General features: G+C 39.5%; 1 protein-coding gene across 1 annotated transcript in view; it reads left to right on the plus strand.

The window, feature by feature from the left end:
• The window catches only part of ADAM17 (ADAM metallopeptidase domain 17), a 107,861-nt gene that overhangs the window by 66,144 nt on the left and 28,319 nt on the right, over window positions 1-13,398 (plus strand). Inside the window, exons 11-12 of the mRNA XM_007935108.2 lie at window positions 2,485-2,637; window positions 11,693-11,892. Coding sequence (XP_007933299.2) covers window positions 2,485-2,637; window positions 11,693-11,892 — 353 coding nt within the window. The remainder of the gene's footprint in view (window positions 1-2,484; window positions 2,638-11,692; window positions 11,893-13,398) is intronic.

Here is a 13,398-nt window from a genome sequence, read left to right on the forward strand (position 1 = left end):
TGGTAGCATAGTGGCTAAGACACTTGCCTGCTAACCAGACGGCTGGCGGTTCAAACCCACCAGCCACTCCTCAGAAGGAAGGTTGGGCAATCCTGCTTCCGTAGTGATAACTGCCTCGGAAACCCAAGGAGGGGTCGCTATGAGTCGGGGCCGACTCTAAGGCACATTACAACAACAACAACAGTCTTCAGAGAGACATCTTTGCTCTTCAACACTTTAAAGAGGTCTTTTGCAGCAGATTTACCCAGTGCAGTACGTCATCTGATATATTGACTTCTGCTTCCATTGATGTTGATTATGGAACCAAGCAATATGGAATCTTGGACAACTTCAGTCTTTTCTTCATTTATCGTGGTGCTGCTTCTTGGTCCATTTGTGAGGATCTTCATTTTCTTTATGTGTAATCCATACTGCAGACTGTAGTTTTTAATCTTCGTCAGTAAGTGCTTCAAGTCATCTTTACTTTCAGCAAGCAAGGTTGCTTGCTGCATATCATAGGTTGTTAATGAGTCTTCCTCCAGCCCTGATTCTGCCTTCTTTATATAGTACAATTTCTTTGATTGTTTGCTTAGTGTACAGATTGAATAAATATGGTGAAAGGATACAGCCCTGATATACTTCCTTCCTGATTTTAAACCATGCAGTATGCCCTTGTTCTGTTTCAACAACAGCCTCCTGGTCTATTTACAAGTTCCTCATGAGCACAATTAAGTGTTCTGGAATTCCCGTTCTTCTCAGTGTTATCCATACTGTGTTATGATCCATACAATTGAATGTTTTTGCATAGTCAATAAAACACAAGTAAACATCTCTCTCGTATTCTTTGCTTTCAGCCACGATCTGTCTGACATCAGCAATGATACCCCTTGTTCCATGTCCTCTTCTGAATTCACCTTGCATTTCTGGAAGTTCCCTGTCAGTATACTGCTACAACCGTTTTTGAATTATCTTCAGCAAGATTTTACTTGCATGTGATGTTAATGATATTGTTCAATAATTGTCACGTTCTGTGAGATCACCTTTCTTTGGAATGGGTATAAATATGGATCTAGTCAGTTGCCCAGGTAGCTGTCTTCCAAATCTCTGGGCATAGACGAGTAAGTGCCTCCAGTGCAACATCTGTCTGCTGAAACATATCAATAGATATCCTGTCAATTCCTGGAGCCTTGTTTTTTTTGCCAGTTCCTTCAGTACAGCCTTGATTTCTTCCTTTAGTACCATTGGTTCTTGATCATATTCCACCTCCTGAAATGGATGAACATTGACCAATTCTTTTTGGTACAGTGACTCTGTATTCCTTCCATCTTCTTTTGATGTTTCCTGCATCATTTAATATTTTGTCCAGAGATTCTTCCAATATTGCAGCTTGAATTTTTTCTTGAGTTGTTTTGGCTTGAGAAATGCTGAGTGTGGTGTTCTGCCCTTTTGGTTTCTAACTCCAGGTCTTTGCACATTTCATTATAATAATTGGCTTTGTCTTCTCGGGCAGCTCTTTGAAGTCTTCTGTTCATCTCTTTTATCTTGTCATTTCTTCCATTCGCTGTAGCTACTCTCCCATTAAAGAGCATGTTTCGGAGTCTGTTCTGACATCCATTTTGGTCTTTTTCTCTTCCCTTCCTATCTTTTTAATGACCTTTTGCTTTCTTCATGGATGATATTTTTGATGTCATCCCACAATTACTCTGGTTTTCAGTCATTGGTGTTTGGTGCGTCAAATCTGTTCTTTAGATGGTCTCTAAATTTGGATGGGATATGAGCTGAATATTTACATTAGGTAGATATACTCCTTGGAGAGATCAATCATGGGAGAATAGAAGGGCAGTGTAAGCACAGGGAAATAGCTTGGGGCAGGCAGGAAAGGACACAGAAGAAGTAACTATGGGGACGAAGTAGGAAGAGAGCTGTTACATTGTGGGAAATTGCAGTCAATGTGATAAGACAAAAGGTATGTGAATTGCTGTATGGAAAATGAATTTGCTCTGTAAACTTTCACCCAAATCACGATAAAAAAAAAAAGAAAAGAAAAGAAACATTGTTTTGTTGTTCCTCAGTTTTCTTGTTTTTTCTCTTCTTGGCCCTCGCACCTCCTACCCAGGCCCGCTTAAATGCTTTGGATTTGAACAGTAGTGTGATTAGAAAGAGGGGAGAATGGTTGTTAGTTACATACAGCTAGCTAGCTATTTATCAGCACCAAACACTATGTGCCTTAAATGGCTGTTGTTTATTGTTTTGTTCTGAATGTTCCATACATCTTGTAAGTTACAAATTTTTAAATTGATACAAGTTCATCTTTACAGTACTGTTTTGATAGTATTAAATACAATCTTTAATTGCTGTAATTGATAGATGTAATTATAGTTGAGCTGTTATCCTTTTGTTGGTTTGATTAATGAGGACCCTATTTAAGACAGCATGGGCCAAACTGGGCAAAGTAGTTGATGATTGCATGTTGGGAAATAATATTTCTTTTGCATGATCCTTAAGGAGGCTGACCTGGTTACAACTCATGAATTGGGACACAATTTTGGAGCAGAACATGATCCTGATGGTCTGGCAGAATGTGCCCCAAATGAGGATCAGGGAGGAAAATATGTTATGTATCCCATAGCTGTGAGTGGAGATCATGAGAACAATAAGGTATGTATCTTTTAAAGCTTTTTTATGTGGTTAGGACAAAAAAAAAAAGAGGTTATGCTTAATTACCTTGAGAGCTCAAAAGTATTTCATTCCTAGTATTTCTTTAGGGATTGGACTGCAAATTACAAAGTACTGAAACTTAGTTGTGTGTTTCAGAGTAAAGTATGTCCATCTAAATCTGGGTAAAGCCATCATTTGGGTATTTATTATCCGGATTAATTGTGTGTAGATTTGGAAAATAGGTAGTAATGACTTGTTTTGAAGCTCTGCATTTCAGTGTCTGGTAGGCTTAGGCTTTATGTTAAAGTTTTCCTATCATTTTATTTACTAATTTTCATCATTTTATCTCTGGTACTTCACAATTTTCATGTTTCATGAATGTTTTCGGTAGCACACATCGAATTTTCTTTGGCTATACATTTATGTAAGCACTCCTGCAAAAAGTGCATGGAAGTCTTCTTCAGACCTTGTCTGACCTTGTGAGGGGAAACAGAGTCACCATCATTAGCCCAGGGCTTATTCCAGTGAGGCCAAACATACTACCCTCCAACATTTTTACTGATTCTGACACCAGCCTTCCCTTCCATGGCACTTACTGCCTCTCTGCTGGGTTCAATAATTTGTTGCATGGGCCTCACAGAATTCACAAACTCATGATTATGGGGATTATTAGAGAAGTAACAGGTTTCAATTCAGGTTCAGGAATGCACTCAGGATACAATTTTTCGATGAGGACAGTCTCCTCTCTGCTATACCCTCAGGCAAGGCTCTCTGGCCCTTGGCCTCTGTCCTGCTTGAGCAAGTATTACAGAGCTCTTTTAGCTTTGCTGATAAAGTACACCTACTTGCACCCCACTCCACCAGCAAGCCTCCTGGCCAAGGGCACACAGCTTTCTTGGTCTGTGGGCCAGAAAGCCCGTTGCTCCGTCTCCTGCCTCTTGGCTCTACTTCCACTGTCACTCAGCTGGTGTCTCTCTCTCAACTAGGCGTCTTTCAGCCTAGGATGCCCAGTGCAGGGATCTCTGGTCCAAGGACACACTCCACTTCACCTCCAGCTCTTCTCTCTTGATGGTAGTGAGATCCCCCTTTCTGCATCCAGGAAGGCTCATTTTAAGCCTGTCAGAGTGATAAAACTAACCAATCCCAACATCAGAGTTTTACACACCTTGTGTGCATGATCTCCCCCCCCCACACACACCCAGTAATCTGGTGGGAGTTACAAAGACTATGTCTAGAAAAGCTATAGCAAGTAATTCACTGCACTGCAACTCCCTTCCTCTCTTGCTTTGTATATTTTATTTTCTCTGTGCTTGATGACTTGTACCTAAGAAACTTTTTCCTACACATTTCTGCCTATTCTTCCAACTTGCCAAACACAAAAGAATTTTCCTTCTTTTTGATGGCTGTCTCTGTATTTTAAATCATGTATGTTGTAGTTCAGCACTGTCCAGTCGAACTTTCTACAATGATAGAAGGTTCTATGTCTGCTCTACTCAATATAATAACCAGCTCTGGTAGTGCAGTGCCTAAGGCACTTGACTACTAACCAGAAGGCTGGCAGTTCAAACCCACCAGCCACTGCTTGGGAGGAAGGTTGGGCAATCTACTTCGTAGTGATCCTGCCTTGGAAACCAAAGGAGGGGTCACTATGAGTCAGGTCTGACTCGATGGCACATAACAACAACAACATAACAGCCGTAAGTGACTACTGAGTACTTGAAATGTGGCTAAAGAGACTGAGGAACTGAATATTTAAAATTTGATTTATTTACCTCCAATAGAAAGCTGAGATCATCACATCTAAAAACAATACATTCATATATATAAAGTAGATCCAAATTCTTTATCATGATCACCACCCAAAACAGAAATAAAATGTTGCATGAATTAAAAAACTCCCTGTTCATTACAGAAAGGTTTATGAAACTTTTTTTTTTTAAATTTTGGAAAGTTTACACAGCAAGTTAGTTTCCCTTCTAACACTTTCTATACAAATTATTCTTTGATATTGTTACACTTTTCACAATGTGTCATATTTCTGATTCATTCTTTTTCTGGTTGTACCATTTCTAGTACTCATGAGTATTGTATGAGGTGAAGCTGATAGTATTTAAGTAGACTAGGGACTACTGTGAAGACCCAACCTTAAGAAATAACTATACTTGCATGACATATATTTTTACAAAATAACAATGAAAAAAGAGCGAGCAGCTGTAGAAGGTACTTACGTGCAACCAAATATCTCATGGGATTTGGCTTTCTTGGTTTGGAGGTTTAGTGTCATGGTTTCATGAGAGATCCCAGGTAATTGGCCTAATACTACTTTTTTAGTGCTTCTGTTCTACCTCCTACTTCGTTTTATGGTCCCTGGAGTCTTAAAAGACTGCAAGTGGTTATCCAAGGTACAACTGTTGTTTTTCTATTTGCTGGAGCAAGAGAGAAAGAAGGAGAGTCAGGAATAGAAAGAAGAAGTGAAATACATGGCTAATTGCCTCCATTAACAACTACCTTCTGTGCCATGAGACCAGAACTAGGTGGTGCCCAGCAACCATTATTTAACATGTTGATCAAAGATTCTGTAGAAGAATCCTGATCAAAACGGGTAAACATGTAGAACAGATTCTCAAATATTCCTGGAATCTAGACTTTCTGGAGCCATTATGGGTAGATTAACCCCCAGACCTCTTGTCCTGAAATAATCTTTAAACTTTAAACCAAAAATATCCCTGAAGTCTTTCTTTAAACCAAATAATATGTTAGCTTATTTAATAAAGAATATTTGCCTTGACTGTCATGCTTTTTTGAAGAACTATCTATATGGGAAAGAGCTGTCTCATCAGCATAGAAGCAACTTTAATGATATGTAGAAAGCATAGCTTTCAGGACCTCCATTTCCTCATGTGGCATGAGTCAAAATGAGAAGAAACAGCTGCAAACATCCATTAATAATTGGAACATGGAATGTACGAAGTATGAATCTAGGAAAATTGGACGTTATAAAAAATGAATGCATAAAGGTTGGTATCCTAGACATTGTGAGCTGAAATGGACCGGTTTTGGCCGTTTTGAATCAGAATATTCTACTGTGCTGAGAATGACAAATTGAAGAGGAGTGGCATGGCATTCATCATCTCAAAGAATGTTGCACGATCTATCCTGAAGTTCAAATGCTGTCAGTGATAGGATAGTATCTATATGCCTACAATGAATACCAGTTACAACTACTATTATTCAAATTTGTGCACCAGCCACCAAAGCCAAAGATGAGGAAATTGAAGGTATTTTCCAACTTCTGCAGTATGAAATTAACTAAACATGCAATCAAGATATGATGATTATCACTGATGAATGGAATACAAAAGTTGGTAACAAAGAACTATCACCGGTAGTTGGAAAATTTGGCCTTGGTGATAGAAATGACACTGGAGATTGTGTGATAGAATTTTGCAAGACCAATACCTTTTTCAACAACACAGACAACAGCTATGCATGTGGACTTCACCAGATGGAGCACACAGGAATCAGATTGACTACATCCGTGGCAAGAGGTGATGGAAAAGCTCAAAATCTTCAGCCAAAACAAGGCCAGGAGCCAATTGTGGAACAGGCCATTAACTGCTCATATGCAAGTTTAAAGTGAAGTTGAAGACACTGAAAACAAGTCCACGAGAGCCAAAATATGACCTTGAATATATCCCTCCTGAATTTAGAGACCATCTAAACAATAGATTTGATGCACTGAATACCAGTGGCAGAAAACCAGAGGAATTGTAGGATGATGTCAAGAACATCATCCATGAAGAAAGCAAAAGGTCATTAAAAAGACAGGAAAGGAAGAAAAGACCAAAATGGATGTCAGAAGAAACTCTGAAACTTGCATTTGAGTGAAGAGTAGCTAAAGCAAATGGAAGAAATGACAAGATAAAAATGCTGAACAGAAGATTTCAAAGAGCTGCTCAAGAAGACAAAGTCAGTTATTAAAATGAAATGTGCAAAGACCTGGAGTTAGAAAACCAAAATGGAAGAACACACTTTCGGCATTTCTCAAGCTGAAAGAACTGAAGAAGCAATTCAAGCCTTGAGTTGCAATATTGGAAGATTCTATGGGCAAAAATATTGACTGATGCAGGAAACATCAAAAGAAGATGGAAAGAATACAGAGTCACTGTACCAAAAAGAATTTTTCGATGTTCATCCATTTCAGGAGGTGGCATATGATCAAGAACCAATGATATCAAAGGAAGAAGTGAAAGCTGCACTGAAAGAAGTGGTGAAAAACAAGGCTCTAGGAATTGATAGAATACCCATTGAGATGTTTCAACAAGCGGATGCCCCACTGGAGGCACCCACTTGCCTGTGCCTAGAGATTTGGAAGACAGCTACTTGGCCAGCTGACTGGAAAATATACATATTTGTACCCATTCCAAAGAAAGGTGATCCCGCAAAATGTAGAAATTATTGCACAATATCATTAATATTGCATACAGTTAAAATCTTACTGAAGATAATTAAAAAATGGTTGCAGCAGTATGTTGACAGAGAACTTCCAGAAATGCAAGCTGGATTCAGAAGAAGACATGAAATGAGGGCTATTATTGCTGATGCCAGTTGGATCTTTCCTGAAAGCAAGATGTTTACTTGTGCTTTATTGACTACGCAAAAGCTTTTGATTGTGTGGATCATAAGAAATTATGGATAACATTGAGAAGAATGGGAATTCCAGAACACTTAGTTGTACTCAAGTGGAACCTGTACATAGATCAAGAGGCCGTTGTTTGAACAGAACAAGGGGACACTGCATGTTTTAAAATGGAGAAGAGAGTGCGTCAGGGTTGTATCATTTTAGCACTCTTATTCAATCTGTACATTGAGCAAATAATCCAAGAAGCTGGACTATATGAAGAAGAACATGGCATCAGGATTGGAGGAAAACTCATTAACAACCTGTGATATGTAGGCCACACAACTTTGCTGAAAGTGAGACTTGAAGCATTTACTGATGAAGATTGAAGACTACAGTCTGCAGTAGGGATTATACTTCAATATAAAGAAAAGGAAAATCCTCACAGCTGGACCAATAAGCAGCATCATGATAAGTGGAGAAAAGATTGAAGTTGTCAAAGACTTCACAGTACTTTGTTCTATACTCAACACCAGTGGAAGCAGCAGTCAGGATATCACATGACATATGTTGTTGTTGTTGTTATGTGCCGTGGAGTCGGACCTGATTCATAGCGACCCCTCCTTGGGTTTCCGAGGCAATATCACTATGGAAGTAGATTGCCCCATCTTCCTCTCGAGGAGTGACTGGTGGGTTTGAACCGCCAGCCTTCTGGTTAGCAGTCAAGTGCCTTAGCTACTGTGCTACCAGAGCTCCCACATGACATGTAGCAATGGGCAAATCTGTTGCAAAATACCTCTTTCAAGTGCTGTAGAGCAAAAATATCTCCATGAAGACTAAGGTGAGCCTGATACAAGCCATGGTATTTTTAGTCACCTCGTATGCATATGAGAGCTGGACAATCAGTAAGGAAGACCAGAGAAGAGTCAATGCTTTTGAGTTGTGGTGTTGATGAAGAATACTGAAAGTACCATGGACTGCTGAAAGAACTAACAAATCTGTCCTAGAAGAAGTGCAGCCAAAATTCTCCCTTGAAGCGAGAATGGCCAGACTTCATCTCACTTATTTTGGTCATGTTGTCAGAAGGGACCATTCCGTGGAGAAGGATCTCATGCTTGGTAAAGTGGAGGGTCAACAAAAAAGGGGAAGCCCCTCAACAAAGTGTATTGGCACAGTTCCTACAGTGATGGGCTCAGGTATAGCAAGGATTGTGGAGCTGGCACATGACCAGGCAGTGTTTCATTCTGTACATATGGTCGCTATGAGTTGGAGACAACTAGATGGCATCTAAAAACAACAACATCTATATGGGATCAGATTGAGAACAGTAGCCAGAAAGATCAGTGTTACGGATTGAATTTTGTCCCCCCAAAATATATGTTAACTTGGCTAGGCCATGATTCACAGAATTATGTGATTATTCTCCATTTTGTGATGTGATATAATCTTATGTGTTGTAAATCCTAACCTCTGTGATGTTATTGAGGCAGGATTAGTAGCAGTCATGATAATGAGGTAGGATGCAATCTACAGATTAGGTTGTCTTTTAAGTCAATTTATTTTGAGATATAAAAGAGATTGACTAAGTGAGCAAAGATTCGAGGCACCTTAGTACCACCAAGAAAGAAGATCTGGGAATGGAGTGCATCCTTTGGACCCAGAGTTCCTGCGTGGTGAATCTCTTCGACCTAGGGGAAGGTTAATGCTAAGACACATGCAGACCATTAATGGATGCTAAGCCCACAGATGTTGAAACAAGACAAAGACTTTCCCCCAGAGCCAACAGAGAGAAAAAAACCTTCTAGAGCTGGGCCCCTGTGTTTGGACTTCTAGCCTACTAAACTGTGAGAAAATAAATTTCTGTTTGTTAAAGTCATCCACTTGTAGTATTTCTGTTATAGAAACACTGAGATAATTAAGACAGATAGGAAGCTTAGAAGGCAGTGAGTACATGATAATGGGGGAGGAACAATTCAGAAAAGGAGGGCAAGAATGAGTACACTACTTAAAGAATGTAATCATTGTTACTGAATTTTACATGTAGAAATTGATTTGGTATATATTTTGCTGTGTATGCTTTCAACAACAATAAATACTACACGTACTCCTCGCTTGTTGACCGTCTCATTATCTGACATTTTGCATTTACAACATTTGTGAAAAAAAATCTACTATATGACTATTTTGTGCATTAATGATATATGTCTGGCACTAATAAATGATCAGGTGTGAGGTAAGAGTAATACTGGCTGTGATGGTTAAGGTTATGTGTCACCTTGGCTGGCCTTGATTCTCAGTGGTTTGGCAGTTAATGCAGTAATTGAATTTGGCAATTAGGTGATGATTGGATTTGGCAGTTATGTGATGATAGAGACATCCTCCATTTTTATGATCTAATGTGGTCATCAGGGGGCTCTGGTGGCATAGTGCCTGAGGCATTTGACTGCTACCCAGAAGGCTGGCGGTTCAAACCCACCAGCCACTCCTCGGAAGAAGATTGTGCAATCTGCTCTGTAGTGATACTGCCTCAGAAGCCCAAGGAGGGGTCAGTATGAGTCGGATTCAGCTCGATAGCAGTGAGAGAGAGAGAAATGTGGCCATCCACCATTTTCACATAACACTGATTTTCACATAAACCATCCTGGTCTTTGGAACCCAACTAAGTCATTAAGGAAGGAATAGGTGTATGTGTGTGTATGTATGTATGTGTGTGTGTGTGTGTGTGTATAGATATGTATGTATATATATATGGAGCTCTGGTGGCATAGTGGCTATAGCATTTGACTGCTAACCAGGAGGTTGGCTGTTCAAACCCACCAGCTACTCCATAGAAGGAAGACTGAGTAATCTACTTTGGTAAAGATTTGCTGCCTTGGAGACCCAGGGGGGGTCACTATGAATTGGAATCAACTTGATAGCAGTGAGTTTGGTTTTTTATATGTGTGTGTATGGATGTGTGTGCATGTGTGTGTGTATATATATATGGATGTGTATATATAGATACACATACACACACACATACATATTTAAAAAAAAGAAATACACTAAGTTTTCCCCAATTCCTTTACCCTTTTTGCTGATAAATTTTGGATGGTTTGGAAAAAGGACTGAGTTTTAGAGCTCCTAGTAAGATTCTCAAATTTAAAAGGGGGCCTTGTAAGTACTTGTATACTTCAAGTTGGAAAATAGGGTAGAGGGTCCCTTTAGTACACTGTTCAACTGTAGAAAAGCAAGCTAAGAGAAACAGTTAAAATCTTGGAGATTTTAACTGTGTAGGTAATAATTTGCCATTTGATTTTTATATAGATTGTATGTGTTCTGGTTAGCTAGTGCTGCTCTGACAAGAATATACCACACATGGGATGACCTTAACAAATAGGAGTTTATTCCCTCACAGTTTGGAGGCTTTAAGTCCAAATTCAAAGTGCCAGGCTCTAGGGGCTGGGTGAAAGCCCCTCAACCTTGGGTTCCAGCTCTGCCTCCTGCTCCCACCCCACTGGAGCTAGAGGAGTTTCTTCACTCAGACAGCTGCTGGCTGCTGAGGCTGACAAACCCAAGGTTGACAAGTGAAAAGGCACAGTCCCGATGTTACCAAACCACACAGCAGGCCATTAATTTAAGTCCATTGTAAGTCCCAAGGTCGGCAGAGCATGCCAGGCTGCTGAGCAATGACATGGCTACATGCAGGGTCCAAGCGTGCCGTAAACTGGAGACCATTCCCAAAGCTGCTGCTTATACATGGGAAGCAGACCACATAGCCAAAGCAGCTGCTCAGCTGCTCCAAAAGATTCCACCATGGAGTTTATTACCAATCTCACCATGGGGAATAACTACATCCAGCTGCCCAGCCAGTCAACCAGGCCCAGCCAAGTTGACAAACAGGCTTAACCACCACAGTATATTTACAAATATTTAAAAACTTTAAGCACAGGTCATTCATATAAATAAGGAAAGAGAAAGTGGTTAACCAGAAGCTAAACTTGCTCTGCTTTCCTGAGTTGTTTTGTCCAGGATGATGTGGGCCTGTGCCTCATCTTCATTCTCACTGCAGCAGTGGTGTGCCTGAGGAACTAGGGAGACTCGTAGACTGGTAGGGTCCACACTCTCTTAGCTTGTATCAGATTGCTTGTTCTCTTGATGGAATTGGCTGAGGTGTTTAGCCTCATTATCTTTATAGCTTACCTTCTTGTGAAGAATTTTAGACCTTTATCCCAATTCACAACAGCTTTTCAGTATCCCACAGAAAGAAATATTCTACTTCATATAGATAGCACTGAGAGATGGCAGTAATGGGCCTTTGACATAGCTACAGGTAGCTCTGATTATAGGTTTTAATATCCAGAATTTATATTTGTAGAAAAAGTGTTAACATAATGGGAATAGAATTTTATTATGCTATTTTTTGGTCCTCTTTGGCCTTTTGTTTTCCTTAAGATGTTTTCAAACTGCAGTAAACAGTCAATATATAAGACCATTGAGAGTAAGTCCCAGGAGTGTTTCCAAGAACGCAGCAACAAAGTGTGTGGGAACTCCAGGGTGGATGAAGGGGAAGAATGTGATCCTGGCATCATGTACCTGAACAACGATACCTGCTGCAACAATGACTGTACATTGAAACAAGGGGTTCAGTGCAGGTGAGAAATACTGAAACAGTGACTTTTGGGGATTAGTGTAACAAGGTGTCCAACAAGCAGCAGATTGAGAACACAGGGGCTGTAGAACCAGTTAGAGGGTGTGTGGGTGGGTATGTGGGTATTTGTACCCCTTTGCCCTTTAGAGCAAGAATAATGCTTTCTGGGAAACATATCTGGCATAATGTTTGACATTATATACCAAAATCCTTTATCTTGCATATTGTTTGATTTAGTGCCCCCCTAGTTTAAAGAATCTCTTTTAAAAGAAGCATATTTACAAGAAAGATGATTTAGCAAGGATGTTCATGACTCTATTCTTTTATAATAACAATATATTGAAAATACTCAAAACTACAGTCCTGAGATTGTGTAAATGAATTGTTATGTGTCCATACAGTAGAATAGTGCTTTAGAATACTATTTAATGACATAAACTGATCATGGAGGAAACAGTTAAAAATTTGAAGGTCCTATATTTGAATTTTTATGTCACTGATAGACCAGTGACTGGCTTAGAAGTAGAAGAGGAAAACTGGTTTGTGGTGAATATTTGATATTATGGTGGCATAATGCCAAAGGCATTTGATTGCTAACCAGAAGGCTGGAGGTTGAAACCCACCAGCCACTCCTCACAAAGAAGATAGGGTAATCTACTTCTGTAGAGATACTGAGAAACCCAAGGAGGGGTCTCTGTGAGTCAGATTTAACTCCAGGGCAGTGAGTTTGTTTATACCATTACAACTACTGATAGGACGTTGGCTAGATAGTTGTCTTAACCATTGACTGCCTTGCAGGCCCATGTTTTTAATTTTTTTAATGCATTTTAATGAAATATAATTTATGTACAGTGAAATACACAACACTAAAGTGACATGGGTCAATGGATTTTTTTTTTTTTTCAGTGTTCCCTTCCCTCCCCTCCCACCCCTGGCAACCAACAAAGAAAGTTTCCTTCCATATATAAACCTTTCCTTGACCTTCCACAGCAATGAACTAATACTGTATTTGTCCTTCTATGATTGACTTACTTCACTCAGCATAATGTCCTCCAAGTTCATCCATGTTACGTGGTGTTTCTCAGACTCTACATTATTCTTTAGTGCTGCATAGCATTCAGTTATGTGTATGTACCATAGTTTGGTCATCCACTCTTCCAATGTAAATCTTAGAGATAAGTCCTTTGCCAGATACGTAATTATTGGCAAATATGAATTTGTTGCTGTCATTTTTGTTAGGTGCTTTTTCGTGGTGTCGATTTCTTTGTTCCATGTAATTTTCTATGCTGAGCTCGTTTTATTTATGAATTGTGTTGTCACTTTCTTTGTTGCTATTGTTTTAATATTTGCTAAATATTTGTGCTGGTTCTCTTTTTTATTTTTATGTGAAGGTTTATCATTTTTCTTTGAGGGTACCCTGTGATTTATAATTTTCTTCCCAAGTTTAGAACAGTCCATTCCATCTTGTAGTTGTCTTGACTTCCCTACCATTTAGAAGTTCTGTAATGAC

The sequence above is a fragment of the Orycteropus afer genome, unplaced genomic scaffold (genome assembly GCF_000298275.1).
Source record: "Orycteropus afer afer isolate SDZICR_OR568_19922 unplaced genomic scaffold, OryAfe1.0 scaffold00025, whole genome shotgun sequence".
Lineage (NCBI taxonomy): Eukaryota > Metazoa > Chordata > Mammalia > Tubulidentata > Orycteropodidae > Orycteropus > Orycteropus afer.